The sequence below is a fragment of the Anneissia japonica genome, unplaced genomic scaffold (assembly GCF_011630105.1).
Source record: "Anneissia japonica isolate Jap-2015-1 unplaced genomic scaffold, ASM1163010v1 scaffold287623_len557403_cov176, whole genome shotgun sequence".
In the NCBI taxonomy this organism is placed as follows: Eukaryota; Metazoa; Echinodermata; class Crinoidea; order Comatulida; family Comatulidae; genus Anneissia; species Anneissia japonica.
Window position 1 is genome coordinate 342,381 of NW_022683923.1, and position 19,899 is coordinate 362,279.

General features: G+C 33.3%; 2 protein-coding genes across 2 annotated transcripts in view; both read right to left on the reverse strand.

The window, feature by feature from the left end:
• Positions 1-6,562, reverse strand: part of LOC117103051 (DBH-like monooxygenase protein 1 homolog) — a 19,023-nt gene extending 12,461 nt beyond the window's left edge. Inside the window, exons 1-3 of the mRNA XM_033243525.1 lie at positions 6,219-6,562; positions 858-1,004; positions 102-278 (exon numbers count right to left, since the gene is read on the reverse strand). Of these exons, the coding sequence (XP_033099416.1) occupies positions 102-278; positions 858-1,004; positions 6,219-6,491 (597 nt within the window). The 5' untranslated portion in view covers positions 6,492-6,562. The remainder of the gene's footprint in view (positions 1-101; positions 279-857; positions 1,005-6,218) is intronic.
• An 8,908-nt stretch (positions 6,563-15,470) lies between these two features.
• Positions 15,471-19,899, reverse strand: part of LOC117103061 (DBH-like monooxygenase protein 1 homolog) — a 40,085-nt gene continuing 35,656 nt past the window's right edge. Inside the window, exons 10-12 of the mRNA XM_033243537.1 lie at positions 16,438-16,497; positions 16,013-16,143; positions 15,471-15,591 (exon numbers count right to left, since the gene is read on the reverse strand). Coding sequence (XP_033099428.1) covers positions 15,519-15,591; positions 16,013-16,143; positions 16,438-16,497 — 264 coding nt within the window. The 3' untranslated portion in view covers positions 15,471-15,518. The remainder of the gene's footprint in view (positions 15,592-16,012; positions 16,144-16,437; positions 16,498-19,899) is intronic.

Consider the following 19,899-nt stretch of genomic DNA (forward strand, 5'->3'; position numbering starts at 1 on the left):
AGTGGTGTCTGTATATACAAGTATATAAAAATAAATTACCCATTTCATTAACTGTTAAAAGAAGGAAAGTCTACATAATCAGCCACACTCTGCCTACTTACATTGTCATTCAACACATCTAATGTCAATACATCATCCGGTAATGACTTCAGATTTTGAGACATTAAATCCATAAACATTAGCGATCTTACACCTCGTCGTTGACTGCCATGGTAGGTTGCGATAAGGTCTTCAGGATCTTTGGGATGATATGCCCAGATCACTCTCACAGTATCACTCTTTAATATATAGTATATATATATAAAATACATAAATTGATATTATATATAAAAAAACATTATAAGAGGAAACTCATACCAAAAGATAATAATTGTAGACAATATACAAGGAAATTATAATTTATTCCAGTAGCTAGATAATTTTCTTTTCGTGACCTTTGCATTACAGTTAATTTAACTTCCCAAATTTATTAAAGGTATTCTAAGAACCATTTCATGGTTGGTAGTACATTTTAAAATGTTTGAAATGTCAAAGTAACATGTTATTGAAACAAGCAAAGGAATTAAATGGTTGCTAGTCAATTTAGATACCAAAATATACATTAATTTCGCTAAAAAATTAAAAAAAAAATATTATAACTTACCATTCATTATTATTATTATTATTATTATTATTATTATTATTATTATTATTATTATTATTATTGTTATTATACAAAAAATACAATGAAATTTCAAAAGACAAAAACAAAAGCCTAAAAGAGCAAAAAGGTCATCCAATAAACATTAAGAAACAGACAATTCTTGTTGTTTATTAATACGTGTACGCTGTACGGGAAAGCAGAATATGAGACTTACAGTTATATCATAGTCATCAATGTCACATGTTAAAAGTTTGCGTTGGTATCCAATTATTGTTAAACCATCAGTTTCACTTCCGTACAACAATTGATAATCATCTTGAAAATCAATCACTGGCTCTTCGTTGCTAACACCGTGTCGGTCCTGTAAGGCGAGTTTAGATTTAAGATTAAGGTGTTTTGCAATCCAGGGCTAAATTATGACTTAGTGATACCAGATTTACAATAATACAGGGCAACCAAACAAACACAAGACGTTATTGTAACTTTGGCGAACGTTGTGGTTAGGTATAATCAGAAAATGATTAGTACAAGAAAAATACATCTTGAGGTTGAAAAAATTGCAACAGAATGTCTGTTTGCACAGTGCATTATCTTAGGGTCTTTGTATGAACATACTAAAAGCCTAGAAAAATCGACATAGGGAAAGTGCGTTTTCTTTCAAAATGGCCGCCATAAATAGCTAGTTTTAACCAAAAATTGAAAAAAACTTGGATCTTTTCAACATATTTCAGCATATTTTTTTTTTCTAGAACATATTTACAAATCCTAAAATTGATCTGATGCATACGGATACACTTATTTGATGTGGGTATCATTAATTTCAAGATGGTTGCCGCAAATACGAGGACATATTGGTGTATGCATAATACGCCAGGCAGCTATAGAGCCATATGGACGTTTTAGGCAAAAGCACCAACTTTTTACATGCTCCTTATGGTCATAGCATTCAATTTTTGATAGAAACCATTTTACCGGAGGTCGTTATGCCAGCCATCTTAGATTTTAAAATGGCCACCTTATAAAACCTGTGTATCTTTATGGTATTATTACATCTTCAAACTTGGAATTATAATTCTAGTGTCTAAATGGTTAAGGAATACTAGCATGCCATTTTTGCCCTCGTAAGGTTGTTCATTTAAGGTAATTATAATTTAAGGTCATTAAATGAATAATCTGAGCATATTGTTCATTAATGTAAGATCATTCAAGGTCATTCTAGGTCAAATATTGTATGGCATCTTAATAATGACCTGTAATGTTTTACATCTGAGTCATGCTAAAGTTCTCGAAATTCATTTTTTACAAGAAACTACATTACTTCATTCAAGTTCATTTTGGCAGCCATCTTTAATTTCAAAATGGCTGCAACGCAAAAACTATTTTATTATTATCTTAGCTTTTAGAATCACTTTAAATTAGAATTCTGATGTTTAAAACTACGTTTTTATAGTCAAGAAAATAATATTTTTATTTTATACCATTTGTGACATAGTCAGATGGTCATTAGGATAATATATAATGTCAGTTAAGGTAATTTTATGATAAATACCATATCAGAGGTCGTTATGATGTCCATTTTAGGTCAAGGTGATTTTGCAGCCAAATTAGAGAAGGACATAAAAACATATATGTTTACTTTATAGAATCACATATTGACTTTACCAACTGTGACATGGTCAAATGATTATTATAGTCATAAAAAAATAAGTTAGTTAATGCCATTTAATTACGTTTCAAGTCACATATTGTATGACATGTAATAATGAACCTTTTCGAGTTTCAATTTCAAGATTCCATTTAATGTCATATACAAGCTAAGTACACGAAATTTCCTTTAAAGGGCGAGAATTACAGAAAAATATACCCACAAATGAAAATACAAGACAACTATAAATATAAAAGTATACAGTGCAAAAATATACAATATATACATTACAGTTTAAGTGTAAAAGATTTAAAATATAAAAGACCGAAAAAGATATGACTATCTGGTGAATACTTTGTTAAATAGATGACAAGCATATATAGATGAATGATCGGGTAGAATCAAATAGATAGTTTCATCTGGTTTTGTAATGGTGTATATATATATATATGTATACTGTCTCTTATACACATCTAGATGTGTATAAGAGACAGTATAAAACCTATATATTATATTATATTATATATATGTATAGATATATAATGTAAAAACAGTGAAAAAACGGTGTACAATCATTGAAAGTTGAAACACAAATTTATTCAGCTATAATAAAATCAAACGGATATTTCAATAGCTCCTTCTATCTTTATCAACATTAAAGTTCACCAAGCAACAAAGCCAAGGAAAGAATGCAATATTTTTACCTTATACATAATTGAATGACATTAAATGACCTATTCATGACTATAATTTCCTGACCATGTCAGAAATTATACAATGGTATTGTTTACTATGTACAGTGCACTTAAAACAAATATTCTTAACATTAATACAGGCTTTACATGGTCGTTATCTAAAAATTCAAAATGGCTGCTAAATGACATTGACCTAATGAAATCAAATGATTTTAAAATGGCTGCCATAATGACTTCTTATCAAAATAATCGAATTCTGTGAGCTTAAGTATAATATTTACATTAAAACATGACTGCTACCGGGAGGATATCACAAAGTATTAAACATAAAATGACCTTGATTGACCTTAATTGACCAATTTATGACCATAATATCTATCTTAACATGTCACAAATGGTGTGAATCTTCGATCATGAAAACATAATTTTAGACATCAGGATTCAAATTTGAAATGTTTTAAAAGCTGAGAAACATTTTTATCCATGGCAGCCATTTTAAAATCCAAGATGGCCACCAAAATTACCTTGAATAAAATACTGTAGTTCCCATCAAAAAACTGAATTCTAAGAGGTTGAGTATGTTTCTGATGTAAAACACAACAGGTACTGTAGGCCTCCGGGTTTAATAAGATGCTATACATTATGTTAACTGTAATGACATTGAATAACCCTAAATAACCTACTTATGACAATCTGACGCTGTACAAGTTGTATGATATTATTTCTTGAACATAAAAACATATTTTTGGACATTACAATTTTAATTTGAAGTGGTTTAGAAGCGGCGATATAGATAAATATATGTTTTATATGGTGGCGATTTTAAAACCGAAGATGACGGTCGCTTTTATAAGATATTAGCATTATTCTATAAAGTACATGCATTGGTTGCTAAATTTTAAAAAACTTAGTGGCCATCTAAACAATTACAAGTTTATTCATAATTATGACATATTATGGTGACATTACGATTTTTTTCTCATATTTTTATCTATTTTTTCGGCCATTTTGAATAAAACAGATTTCCACATATTTCCCCTACTTGGATTTTTCTAGACATTTAATATGTTCAAATAGGCACCTTATAGAAATGCACTGTGGTAAAATAAATTCTGTTGCAATTTTTTCAACCTTTCACTAAATTTTACGCTAACTTTCTTGTACTAGATGTTAACATCACGTCTAAGCAACGTTGTAACTTTATAGTTTTTTATAATGGGGTAAAAAGGGCACTTATGCATCTATAAAACACCAAGGAACCACATTACATCTATCTAACGTTGTAGTAACGTAAATTGTTATTTGCAGTTACCCTCGAGTGACTAATAAAAATACTGGTAGCACTTTATATAAATTCGGTTATTTATTACACTTTAATTTGTAATAAATCAGTTAGTCTCTCTATAAAGTGCTACCAGGGTTTATTTCATTCGTCAATAGCCAGACTAACCTGAGGCTACAAACTGTCAATACGTTATAAGAGGTTTTAGTGATGGATGATATCTTGTTAATAAAGGTACCTCATTAACAGTTTGTATTTGTTGAGAAAAAAAATGTTGTCTAAATCCACCACCAAATCATATAAAATTATATAAAAATTCATTTTCAAAATGGCTAGACACAATTGATAGTAGAACAAATATTTGGGACGCATCCAACAACCAGCTGAGTACTATCAAATGTGTTAATGTTACTGTTGTGGTAGCCGTCTTCTTCAGAAGATAAAATTATTATTATTATCAATTATTTTGAAATCATGCTACACAATTATCTTTTTATCTTATTGAACTTAAAATTGTCGAAGGAAGTTCGAAAAGAGAGCAAGTGTCTCAAACAAACATTCTCAATCTTAGATAGAGGACACTCACTAACGTATCTTTAAAGAAGATACGCTGTTTGCCTTTAAATTGTATTGAAAACTGTTTTGAGTTGAAAATCAAAATTTGAGTTTGGGACATCAAAATCTACAGGTTGATTGTGTTATATATGTTAACAATCTTAAGTGGTAAGTCACTACATCCTCACATTCAGCACTAGTTTTTACCTAGGGCTCGGTTGGTAGATCTCGGATAAGTACTTTAAATGTTCCCGTGTACACATCTGGGTCGTTGTCACTTCTGGAGGAGTAAGGGGTTACCCCGATGCTATAGTTTATTTTATCCCCAGTTGTTGTGAATATAGAGTTACTATAGGTGCCTCTTTACGGTGGCTAGGTATTCACGGCGGCTAGGTATTCACGAAAATAGTGTCTTTACCTTTAAAGTGCATCTGCACAAGCTAGATAATGCCCATGATATGATAAGTTCGCATTAATTGCGGAAATACATCGCCTTATACAACTTGTATTGTTTCCGATGTAAAACATGTAACTCGTTATTAACTTTATCATATAACAACGGCTGTAATTTTACATGTAATCAGAATTTCTATAGATTTATGGTCTTTAAAATCGCAAGCACTTAAAAATCAAATATTAAAAATGGCATCAAACATTAAAACCATCAAACGTAAAAAGAAAAACTTTAAAATGTTAATAAAAGACATTGAAAATAAACAGAATATAATTTTGTTTTAAAGCTAGTAAAATCAAAAATCAAAAATTATCAAAGCCAAAAGATCTCATATACCTACATACATAGCTGAATTGTAGATTTTGAAAAAACAACAAAATACTCATATTGTAAATATACTATTAATTAGTATCGAAATATTTAATGAAAACACTTATATGTAAATAGTGTACTGTTGATATTAGTTCGTAAAATCTTTAATACTGTTTAATAAATAATAATATAAATAATAATAATAATAACAATAATAATAATAACAACTAAAGAACAATTTCGGAACTTATATACACACCACTGTTATCTGTTTTAAATATAAAATAAACCTTAACTATATATAAAAACATCAAATTTTGTTACATCCAATTTAATTTGAATATTTATTTATTCTACTTATAAACGTAAGTATAAACAATTTTATGTAAGTGCTGAGAAAGCAAGAAGGCAGAGCCAGTGTTTCTGATCCCGGGTCAAAATAATATTGTAACTTAAAGATTGATGCAAAATTGTTGTTTTTTTTGTTTTTTTTTTGTTTTTGTTTTGTTTTCTTTTTTGCTTTAATATTTTTGCATCTACTACAAACTATCGATTTTGGGTGAAAAGACAATGCCAAATGTTGGTTAAAATGCATTAGAATTATGTCTATAAAATAATGAGTATTGACTTACCGAAATAAAAGGTTTGCCATCTTTAACCCATCCAATCATAATGTCTGCTCCTTTCATTCCACCATTACTTGAAAGCCCAATCCCAACGTAGCCAGTTGTTTTTGCACGAACCTCAAACACAATAGTCTCATCTTCTACCCTCCAGAGGAGTTGTACATTTTCCTCACTATCGAGAAATGTTTCATGTTTTAAGTCAGTCTGACCACTAACTAACACAATCCACCATGACATAAACAGAATACAAAACATCATTTGACGACTGTTTAATGGCATGCTATCTCGGAGAATTGTAAACCCTCTTGCGACCTGTTTATACTGCTTAAGTTATTGAATATTGACCTGAACTATTCGACTATATAAGTCAGTTGATATGCATATGCATAATTATGCGTACGGGGAATTTCCTGTGTTATTTTATTTTTGTAATATTTTAAGAGTCTAATATCTAATATCTCTTTGTTATAAATACCATAGTACAGTTAAATACATACCATGATATTTTAGTATAACTTCTACTTTTTTTTTCAATTTCCCGTATATTTCCAGCAAACCATATTTATATTTCATCAAAATCAAATATTTATATTATTACTTGTCAGCTTTTATTTGTTAGCCTGTTTTGATCCACTGCTAGATGTAGGCCTCTCCCTACATCAATTTTCCACTGCAGTTTTCTTCTGTGCCTGCTAGCTCTGGTCGTTACAACTGAACTCTTTGATATCGTCAACTCCACCGTTTGTTTGGTCTCTTTTTTATTTCTTTAAGAGGTGTCCGGTCTTTTATCCTACGGGACCATTTATTGTCATTTCTTCTTTTGATGTGTCCTACCCAGACCCATTTTTAAAAATGTTGTTTTATTGTGTCATTTATTTTTATATTACTAGTGGTCCAGGTTTCAGCTCCATTTGTTCAACTGGGATGATATACTGAATAAATAGTAAGCTTTTAAGGTTGTATGGTATGCCATGATCTCTGAAGATATAGGTAAGTTCTCATAATTCAACCAAGGCTAATTGTATTCTCCTCTTAATTTCCACAGGTGTCCCGCTACTGAGACTGAATTTCATCTCCAGATATTCATCAACTACTTCAACACGATAGACTGTCAAAGTCTGTTACATACGGTTTATTATATATAGTCGTTGTCGTCCCTAAATTCATCTTTATGCCAACTCTTTCAGAGTGTACATCCTGTAGCATCAAATACTTCAACACGATGGTCTCTTACTGCAAAGTCTGTTACATACGGTTTATTATATTGTAACAAAATGGTGCAGTCCACCCCCTATTATAAATAGATTAGGCCACTCCCTAATGCTGGGAGGGAGAAACCGCCACAATATATAGTCGTTGTCTTCCCTAAATTCATCTTTATACCAACTATCTTTTACTTTCAGAGTGTATATCCTGTAGCATACTATTCAACTCCTTTATGCCATGGCTGATAAGTAAATATCATCCGCCAATCTAAGATGTGTCAGATGCTCTCCATCAATTACAAGGCCCCTTTTAACGCTTAGATTTATTCGAATACTGCCGTGAAAAGACGTACTTTAATCTCCTTTTATAGGGAATTCGTTCGTTATGACTCTTCTAATGTATTGTTAGATATTAGGCGCCTAAAGATGTTTGAGTGCACTTATCATGGCCCACTGGTCTAAACTATCAAATGCTTTCTTGTATTTTAGAAATCATTCTCTGCACGGCGGTGTACAAGTAACAAATCAAAATATTTAAATATTGCTATCACATTTTGTTTTATAGTGTGTTATCTTACTTTAGGATTTGTTGTCAGGTATAAGTATGTCGACCTCTAAGTAAATTACGTATTATCCTGAGAATGCCCATTAGGACGTGGTTTTGGCGAATAGTATTGCTAATTTGCCTTAGCCATCTACTGCGAATTCACATCGCCCTTTTGTGGGTCGTGATGCTGAGTGAGTTGCTTCGTCGTGCTCCCATTATCAGGTCACGGTAAGGTCATCAGAGTCGGGCACATGCTTGATAGCCCCTCACGCTCGGGTTTTTAGGTCGTGAGGGGGAAATGGATGCTGAACAAGGTGTTCATGTTATGAGTGAGCCCATTGGATTCATCATAACAGTTATCAACTTGCCATTTTAGATCAGTGTCCGGACGAGTTTCAGGTGATCAAGACGCTCTGTCAGAGGGCACTGGTCGTATGTCTCGGCCTCAATACTGGTTTATTTCATCTCGGCATAGAGAAGGTAAGTGTGGTGCAAGTACGTTCCAATCCAATGTTATCCTGTCACAACCAAGTCTATCTAGGTCTAGTTCTTCCAAGCTAAGCCATAGGCACAGAGAGCCATTTGAGTTCCCGTGGAGCACTCCCTCCACCCCCCACCCCTTAGCTGGAAGCCAATGGCTCTGAATAATCCCCATGAAAAGGATGAAGGAGTACCCTACAGTGCTCATGTACTTAGATGGTATTAGGCGGAGCCCAAATCCTTACGGAGGACTGAAATGAGTTCTTGATTAGGCTGGGCCCAAATTCGGAATTGGAATCTTATTTCAAGGCTCCGGACATGCCTAAGCTGTTGCACTCGACCATAAGGAGGCCAACTACGAGTGTTGTAAAACGATTAACATACTTCGGAGCATCCAGGAGGACCTGATGCAAACGGCGTAGCCTCTTTTCAAGACAGTTGAAGGATGAAGGTGAATGATCTAATACAAAAGGGCGATGTGGTAATTACCATCGACCTAGAAGATCATATTTCTTGGTTCCGGTGTTTAAAAGCTAGAGGAAATACCTCATATTCATCTGGGGAAAGCTGATATACACATTTAAAGTGCAGGCAAGGTAGTGGCAAGAGAAGAAGACGTTTCTCAAGGGCCCTTCATCGAGATCTGATTTAATCATTTTTTAAACATGCTATTTGCTAAAAAAATGTTTGTAAAGGCTAGATTTTTTCCCCTTTCTTATAATGGGTAATGTAACCTCCTTTTCAGGCGATAGTGCACCTCAGGTTGCACATTGTAGCCTACGGGTCCTAGCGCGATCTGTACGCCCTGGAATTGAGCGTTGACGTTTCGTTAGCATTTCTGGATCAGCGTATTCCTATCATATGAACATGCATACAACAAATAGGCATTTGTTAAATCCGCGCCTAGACCATTCCGTATGTTTAGCCTAGGCCTAGAGCATTTAACGTAGGCTAGGAAACAAACATTTATATAAATCGATTTTTAATTTAATATTTTTTTAAATGTTTTTCCTACCAGAAGTTTGACCACCACTAATTCTCAGGCAGTTACACATGCATCAAATTTTAATTATATTTAAGGCAACTATAGCACTTATTAGGCATACAGTACTTTAATCATGTTTGTTATTGTTTACAATATTCTGTGTTTTTAGTTGGGGCTTATTCAGTTAGACTGAATTGAGCCTTATGTAATAGTAAATCAGTGCAATTAGTCATGGTATATTAATGTAATATCATCAGTCAACTTCTTTTTATTTACATAAAGCTTTAGAAGTTGTTTAATTTAAAAATAAACCCCACTGTTTTCCTTATTAAAGGAGGTAAAGTTTATCAAGGTCTAGCTTTTGGGTTTTGAGTCAATTTAATTCTATTCAAAATTCATATTGTTAAATAATTATAATTCAACTCATGAAATACAGGCTGTATTTCATTTTCAGTATTGTTTCAATATAGTTGTATTATTTTATTTAAAAAATATACATTATTTATCTACAATATTATTTAATGCAGTATTTTGCTGTTGCAGTTATTTGCTGATAAAAATAAAATCATTTCTAGCATTCCATACTATATAAATTGAAAGATTTTCTAAGGCAATATAAAGATAAACTAGACTTACTATGTCTGTTTGAACTACAGAACATAGGGCGTTTCCCCGTTGCTTTAATGAGAAATGAAGTTGAAATTGCAACAAAAAGAAAAGTCGTTAAACGGTATAAAGTATATAGTAAAAAAAACACGGAAAAACAATATAATTTTAATGAAGTTGAAAAAATGAAGTGGGGGAAACACGAAAGCCAAGTTCACTGCGACATTATCAGTGAGACTTGAACTATGGCTGCAATGGTACTAGCGAGGTACATCTGACTCAAAACCATTGCCCGCTATAATATGAGCCGACCTTGCATAGGAAAGTGCATCTTCAATTCATAGCGATTCAATGAATGAAAGCAAAAATTGTTCATGCATATCACGGTAGATTTGAGTTTAACCTAGCTGTAACTGGTTTAAGCGCATTGGAAAACGCAGATTGCGTTTAAATAATTTAATCAATTGTCAACAAAAAAAATCCACACCCTACTGTGGATCGTTACCAAAATCGTATCATTTCTTAATTTTACCACCGAAAACTATTCTGCAGTGTCATTTTATTCATCTATAACTGTGATGTAAGCAATTTAAATGACTCTCAAATTTACACCCTAACCTGGATCGTCCCCTACACATAGTAATATCTTCCTTGTAACTTGGGTTAAACTTTTCCGAAGGTTTCATTCGGATCAGTTGACCCGATTTTGAAATATCTGGTCTGGAACGTTTTCCTTTAAATGGTCCTCACATTCACACCCTACGACGGATCATCACCTTTACAAACTATTATAGAAAGTTACATTTACACCCCTTGACATTTTTTTAAATAGATATTTACTTTTGGGATCTCAAAAAATTAAATGACCCTCGAATTTACACCCTTGTCTGATTCGTCGCCAACACATAATACTATCTTCCTTGTGAACTTCCTTGTTAAAATTTTTCCGAATATTTCATTCAGATGTTCGGTTGATCCGTTTTCGAAATATGCGGCCTCGGACGTTTTCATTTCAATGGTCCTCAGATCTACATCTACTCCGGATTGTCACAAACATTTAATCATTTTTTAAATGGTAATGGTTGGAGACTTACATAGCGCATAATACATGGTCTCTGTGCGCTCGGGACTAGATGTTGCACTTTACAATAAATTTCTCCTCCCCTTAGGGTCACTTCATGTCTTCAGCAGCCAGTAAACCGGTGCACTTTCATCTGTCCACGACTGGGGCCGAATGAATTAGTAAACCGGGGTAACCCCCTACTCATCTCGAAAGATGTACTGGGTTCATTAAAGTGCACATGAGCATTTGTGTACACTGGGCCTACGGTTTATAGTCCTTATCCGAGAAGACTTGTTCCACCACCAGAACTATAGGAGCGAGCCGGCCGCGAACCCGTGCCAACATTGTTGGCTATGATCACGGTACCCCTGCTTTAACCGCTCGGCCATTTTGCTCGAAATTATTATAGAATGACGTTTCATTTAGACCCATTGGTTTTTTTTTTTTTTTTTTTTTTTAAAGAGATATTTAGGTCTGGGTCCTCAAAAATTAAAAAGACCCTCAAATGTACACCCTTCACTGGATCGTCACTAACACATTAAAATTCCTTCATGTAAATTTCATTCAGATAAACTGACCGGATTTTGAAATATCTGGTGGAAACTGTTTGACCTTAAATTCCTTTAATTGGTTCACAAACGCACACCCCATATAGAATGATACTAAATATTAGGAGACACATCATTGATATATAGCCTATGCAACGCACGGGAAAATTCTAAGCATGGGAACTGAACGGCAGGGACGGCAAACAAAAAATAGTGCAAAAAGATAGGAAAAATATTATAAATGCAAGAAAAACAATCAGAACAAAAACAATGGCTTTTTTCAGTACTACGGAGAAAAGCTAATAATCCAAACTAATTCATACTGGGTCATTTTAAGTAATTTTCATTTGAAGTTGAATTTAATTACTAACAAGTACTAACAAGGTTTCTTTGTAGGTTGAAATAACTTGCCCTATTTTTTTGGGGATGTGAATACCGATTTCTAAAGATGGGTTCTACAGTAGAACCCCTGTTAAGGAGACACCTTCAGGACCAAAAAAAGGTGTCCCCTTAATAGGGGCGTCCCCTGAATAGGGTACCCATATTCAGGGAACACTAGCCAAAAACGTGAAATTGTCCCCTTAATAGGGTTTTGTTTTTGCATGTTTTCATACTTATTCTTTATAATTATATTTTTATTGACATAATTAGTTACAGTAGAATTTTAACTAATTCAATAATTTGCAATATGCAAATACACTTCATTTATAACATGAAATCTGCAGAAACGTAATTAAGACAACAATTAAGTCAGCATGCTGACTGGGTTCTGTTTCTGAGCAGTTTCTTCTCTCTCTCTCCCTTCCTCTCCCTCCCTCCCTCTCCCCCTCTCTCTCTCTCTCTCTCCTTCCTTCCTTCCTTCCTTCCTTCCTTTACCCAGTCAGCAGCATGCTGTGCCGATTTCAACCAAACCTGGTCAGTATAATTGGTGACACCTCTTATATTTGGGGTGTTCACTGCTTGGGGTCAAAGGTCACACAGGGGTCATTAGGGTAAAACACTTTTTGAATAATGAATAAAAGATTTCTTCTGTCACAAATAACATAGTACAGTCTTGTCCTGGTCACATATGTATTGACATAAGGTAGGGTCTTTATGGTTTTTAGCGATTTAAGGTCAAAGGTCTTTAAAGGGTTAATCTTTTGTTCCCTCTAGTAACATTTCAAAATGCTACTAATGTCAAACCATTGGACCAAATTCAATCAAATTTCGTCATTAAGTACCGGCGACACCTCCTACACCCCAGTCTGGAATCAGGGGTCACAGGGGTCATCGGGGTTAAATTTTTAAAATGGCCCAATTAGGACCTTTTAAATACGAAAAATACTCTTCACCCCATATGTCAAAGTTTATAGGTCAAAGGTTAAAATGTTACTAATGGCAAACAATTGAATTATGAATCATTTTGGCCCTTTATATCCTTGGGTACATAATTGCAAAATCTTCCTCTTGCTCAGTGACAAGTTAAGTTTAGTGATGGTAGTAGACCTGTACATAAAACCTCAACCTATATTCTTTGTCTAAACATAGTAGTACTGTACTATGCTAAAGATTTGATCTGTCGGCAGGGTCAATGTAGTAGTAGTACAGTTTAATCAAAGCACAAATATAATCTGTCGCCAAAATAAAGCGATTCCGATTGATGCTGTAAATCACAGCCGTTTTTGCACGGAAATTGTCACTTGGTGAATGTCCCATAAGAGACATGTGTAGTGTCCTAAAATTGTACAACATTCCATTATAGGCTACAACTGGTTTTAACTGATGGTCATAATATTAATTATAGGAACACAAAAACATCAAATTTAGGATTTTACAACATCTTGTAAGTACTTTAACTAGAATAATTTTGATTTTAAAAGAAGAGACTGTTATCTTTTATTCTATTACTAAGTATTTTTCCCCCTCACTTTCCGGTATTCTTCTGTTAGATGTATTTCATCGCTACTGAGTATTTTAGTTAAAAACATACAAAGAATAGCAAAACGCTCTGATCTTAATAAAATAATGCTTAATAAATTATTTATGTAATTAAGCTTATTGCTTTAAAATTAACCATTAAATTGATGGCCGGCCACGATGTGACATTTTGTTATTGATCCAGGGTTGTTTTCCTTTGCTGTTTTCTTTTGCGGTTTCCTTTTGCTACATATAGTTTAACAGGAAGGTATTTAAGTAATCGTTGTACTGTATAATTTTTTTTCTAGATCAATATGGTGTTTAAGAGTATGAGTTCCGGGGCACGACTAGAGCCATATCAATTGTCCTCGAACCAACCATCAAATCAAATCGAACTCAATATTTTATTTAAACATAATCTTTGACAAGTCCTCTCATTGAAATTTTCTTTTTATTTGTGTTAAAACATTTTAACATTGTTACACAAATGTCTATTTATTAATATTCATGCATTACATTAACTTTAAAACAAAACTTGTAAACAATAAGGTGCAAACTTATCTTATATCTTACAGCAGCTCGACAGTAACTTCTGTTTTTACCTTTAGACGACTGCATCGTGCCTGAGTTTCCCAATCAACTAGTGCCAGCTACTTTTGTATGTCCAGGGTAATATATACCTAGTATTATAATCACAATTGGCTATCGCTTCGTAATTTTTTCTATGTATAGTAATTTTCATCTCTCCTTTAACGAAAACTGAGGTAAATAATGCTACCTATATTGAGAAAAGTATAACAACTATTACACATGTGGCAGTACTCAGCAAAGCTGCTGTCAAATTCACGGCAGCTGAACACTTGTCATGTTCAACAATTTGGCTTTGAAAATCGATTATAATTATTTGTCCTGAATCGAATGGAAATATGAGGCGGGGTCGTTAATGGTCGTATTATTACTAACACCACACATTCATGTGTAGACAAGCATCAACCCCTGTATATTTTATACTTCATTATTGCGTTCACGGATGGTGTATAAAAAAATGTTAAGCCCGAATTGTATCTCTAGTGCACGCCCAGTGCTTCCCTAATTCACCTACTTTTATTAATACTACTAATTTCAATGTTCGCCATTGAAATGGTGTTAGGCCTTACACTTTCGATGGAAGAAAAAATAGGTAGGAATACACGCATGTTATTTAGTTTAATTTAGTTAACATAACTTTTTTCACGGATGTAAATAAATAATAAAATATAGAATATTTAATGTAAAATCTTATGAAGCATATTAATAAATCAGTTATAAAACATTGTTAAAAACTAAATAAAATGCAACAGATTGCAAACATAACTGTAGTGTTAGGAGCACTAATAATATTTTGTACATAATAATATAACATAATAATATAACAGGTAATTGGCAGAGTGCTTAAAATTTGATGGCTATAATTGTAACAGGGGTCATATAATAATAATACTGTTATATTTATATCTTTATATCTTTAGGCATTGCAATTTACCTACATTTGTCTCTGTCCACCCAAAAGTATAAATGAGTGACTGTTAAGATGATTTGCCGTTGATTGTATTTGTCTGTATCAGCATTACATTGAAAAAAAAAAATAACAAAAAAAAAAAAAAGCCAAAAGGACAATTCCCCATGGATTTGAAGAGGTTGCAATGTGTGGAAGTTCGCTAAATTATGGGTCCAAAGACCAGTGGTGATAACATCTCAGGATGCTTGTATCCCTTTGGAAATAGGCGTGGTACAAATCACCATATTTTTCTTTGTACGTTCGGTAACAGCGTAGTTCTGTTTATTATTGAATTTTCATTTGCTTTTTATAATTTATTATATATTATAAATTTAGTTAAAATATTGAGATAGGTTCCGATATTTTAAATAGAATTTTTAAACCTACCGGAAGTAAAGTATATTCTGGAAAAACAGAATGTGAAGAGTGATTTGTGCTACTGACGGACAGCATCTTTTTTTTCATCAGTCCACTCCATATCATCAATAGCTTGACGTAAAGTGTTGTTTCTTGATGAAGGAATAATACATGATGTATCATAATATTGAGAGTTTGTATGGGCACTGCACTAAATAATGGCATCGAATCACAAAAGCATAAACAACTAAGCTGGCAAGTTACCGAACTATGGAATTAATTAGATTCAGTGACGTTACAGACATCATAGATTTTAGGCAATAACACATCATCTATTCAGCAATTAACCAACGTCAAATTATAGTATAAATTATTGTGTTGATGAAATAAATACTACTGTGGAAGGATTATACCTATTACTACCTGCGGTAGCATTCTTCCAATGAGCTTCTTACGCAAATTGCAGGTCCATACATCCCTGCATGACTGTTCATAATAGGCAAAATTATCAATATAGGTTTATTTCTTAGTGTTTTTATCTCGCGATTTTTCGGGCAACTAAGTGTCACTTACTTTATATTATCCAAGTTAAGAAGTTTTTCTAGGTTATTCGGATTAGGAGTGTTGAAACATTCTCCAGCATTCGCTTTAGGATAGTAGGATAAGAAAGCCAAACACATTTCATCTGTAGTTGCAAGGCCTCCCTAAAAGCAGAAAATAGGTATCGACAGCTATATTGCTCATCAATTAATTATTTGTATGCGTTCGTTTAATTGGTTTGTTGATTAAATAATATTATAATAATGATTGGTTGGTTGTTCAATTTTTTGGTTGTTTGGATAGTTTATTATATGGTTGTTTTTTTGTTGTTGTTTATTTTAATGATAGCTAAATCGCTAATTTTTACAGCTAGTATTTTTTTAATGTATTAAATATTATATAGTATATAATCTGCGCACTTAATTTGTTTAACAAACCGATTGCAAACATGCACTTACATATGTAACTGTTTCTCTATCCATAGTATTGTATGTGCATTCTAGAAGTAGGTCATCTCCCTGTTGTAATAATTAAATAAGTATCATTTATAACATTGTTAAATATATATAGCATGAAAGCTATATTTGTGTTATCTCATAAAACGTTTATACATATCTACTTCCTGCTACAGTATTGCAAAAAACATACATACGACGATTTGTCTGGCGTTACTGTCAGAAGCGACCAAAAGGTAGTGAAGAAGAGCGATGTTTCAGCTTTCGTACACCTAAATCTTTTAAGAGTTTTGCAACATATAAAAAGTTGGATACTACCAAATCCATGAATACACGATTGATTTCAAAATGTGTACAAAAATGAAACAGCTGGTGGAAAATAAATTATTACAGGTTGAATAATTGTTCAAGCCTTGTTTGAACACATACTTTTAATGCCTTTTGTAGTAAAGAAATAGGCTACTCTAGTTCCTGGTATTGTGATCCGATACAGATTCAAGTGTATGGAATAATGAACTGAAAATGTTATGTAGTAAATGTTTATGGTATTTATACATCACTATAGTCGTTTCTTATATAAATCTAAAAAAATAGCACTTGAGTTGAGATAAAGTAAAAAAGTCAAATAGTGAAGGTAGTGGACGTTAGTAACAGCAAGTTCGTATTAAATACTTCTTATAAAAAATGTAGATTCAATTTAAGCTTCTATAGTTTCCAATAATTGGTAATATATTGGTTTTGTATATAGTTAACATGATAAAATTTGGTAATATGGATTTCATTTAACATAGTTTGTTTACTGACATTTATAGTAAGTTGCTTTACGTTGATCCAATTTGATATTTTTTTTTCTCAGATTGCAATTCATAATTTGAAAGGCTTGTTCTTGTGACTACATAACACCGTCACATCATATGCAAACATAATATATGAAGTAGTGTCACCTACATAACTAATTGCACTGGTCCAAGTATAGACCATTGTGGTACTCCACATTTAACAGGATTCTTTTCCGAAACGTTACCATCAATACAAACATATTGTTTTCTATTCTTAAGACAGCTAGCAAATAACATCTAATCCATAGTGTGTCAATTAGTTTAATAGTATTCTGTGTTTGATTGTATCAAATGCTTTAGTTAAAATATAATAAGTACTCCACCAGTACACTCTTTAGTACAGGAAAAATACATCTTGGGGTTGACAAAATTGCATCAGAATTTCTGTTTGCACAGTGCATTTTCGTAAGGTCTCTGTATGAACATACTAAAAGTCTAGAAACATCGACATAGGGAAAGTGCGTTTTTTTTTTTTCAAAATGGCCGCCAAAAATAGCTAGTTTTAACCAAAAATTGAAAAAAAAACTTGGATCTTTTCAACATATTTCAGCTTATTTTTTTATATAAAATATATTTACAAATCCTGAAATTGTTCTGATGCATACGGATACACTTATTTGATGTGGATATCATTAATTTCAAGATGGCTGCCGCAAATACGAGGACATATTGGTGTATGCATAATACGCCAGGCAGCTATTAGTGCCATATGGACGTTTTAGGCAAAAGCACAAACTTTTTACATGCTCCTTATGGTCATAGCATTCAATTTTTGATAGAAACAATTTTATCGGAGGTCATTATGGCAGCCATCTTAGATTTTAAAATGGCCACCTTATAAAACCTATGTATCTTCCTGGTATTATTACCTCTTCTAACTTGGAATTATAATTCTAGTATCTAAATGTTTAAGAAATACTAGCATGCCATTTTTGACCTCTTAAGATTGTTCATTTAAGGTAATTTAATTTAAGGTCATTAAATGAATAATCTGAGCAGATTGTTCATTTAATGTCATTAATTTAAGATCATTCAAGGTCATTCCCGGTCAAATATTGTATGGCATCTTAATAATTACCTGTCATGTTTTACATCTGAACCATACTAAAGCTCTCGAAATTATTTTTTACAAGGAACTATATTACTTCATTCAAGTTCATTTTGGCAGCCATCTTTAATTTCAAAATGGCTGCCATGCAAAAATTATTTTAATATCTTAGCTTTTAGAATCACTTTAAATTAGAATTCTGATGTTTAAAACTATGTTTTTATGATCAAGAAAATATACAATTTGTGACTTAGTCAGATGGTCATTAGGATAATATATAGGTCAGTTAAGGTCATTTTATGATAAATACCATATCAGAGGTCGTTATGATGTCTATTTTAGGTTAAGGTGATTTTGTAGCCAAATTAGAGATGGCCATTGTTACGAAAGTCTAGTGGAAGCTGCCTTTTATGTGCCAGCGGGTTAGACAACTGAACAAGGTACAATGTACAAAACAATTTAAAATAACAATAATTTATTAAACACTTAACCCACACAACGTAGGTACCATTCGCACTGTAGAAGAGGCGCAACTCATCTACCAATAATCTATGAATGGATTTAACAAAATAAAGCAAGGATCTATTATTAAACACTTAACCCACACAACGTAGGTACCATTCGCACTGTAGAAGAGGCGCAACTCATCTACCAATAATCTATGAATGGATTTAACAAAATAAAGCCATGGTATAATAAGAAAAAGGTTCTCATGAGTATACTTGCAAGTAAACGGCCAGACACGTTTCCAACACTGAATAATCCCAAAGGCAGACGCGTACAGCTCCGCTCGTCTATGTTCACACAGTCGCTTCCTCTGACATGAACGACCTCAGACGCGTACAGCTCCGCTCGTCTGGTATACACGTTTAAACAGACTTGCGACGATACACAACACAGCATCCACAGTCGTCTCGATACTCAACCAACACTGGTCTAGATAATCAAGCCTATCCATAAAGCCGTCACAACGGCTAACCAGGAGTAAATTGTTTCAGTGTATTACCAAGGAAGGCCACTGTTAGCCTCGGCTAACTCCCAAACGGATTCCACAACCGCTGAGACTAAAATTTTACCACCTCCGTGGTTACTACCGGCACAAACATGTCCGGCTGCCTACCTGCAGTACACTGAAACAAAACCCTCACTAGCATCACATAACCCCTTACCCAGAGGTGACGGAACTAGGGGGTGCTGTGTTATGGAGAGTAATGTGTGACCGGAAATGGTCTGCAGTCAGTTGGTTGTTACCATGCGCCAGTGATGTTGGAGTATAGTACAGCAATATGAAACTATTATGTAGGCCTAATGAATGAATAAAGTTCGGAGTTTGTCGGGTAGTGAAATGATTATTTCACATTTTAAGTGATCCCTAAATTCATAAGTGTAAGCTAAATTACGGTGATTAATTTAATTAGCGAAAATATGGAGACAATTATTTCCAATCCCTCTTTCCAAGAGGGGATGCAAATGCTTTGTGAAAATGAGTACGCCGCGGTACTCATTTTCACAAAGAAATACACACAACTAGTTAGCTAACAATTATGTCAATGTTACATGAACACCTGGCAAGGAAGG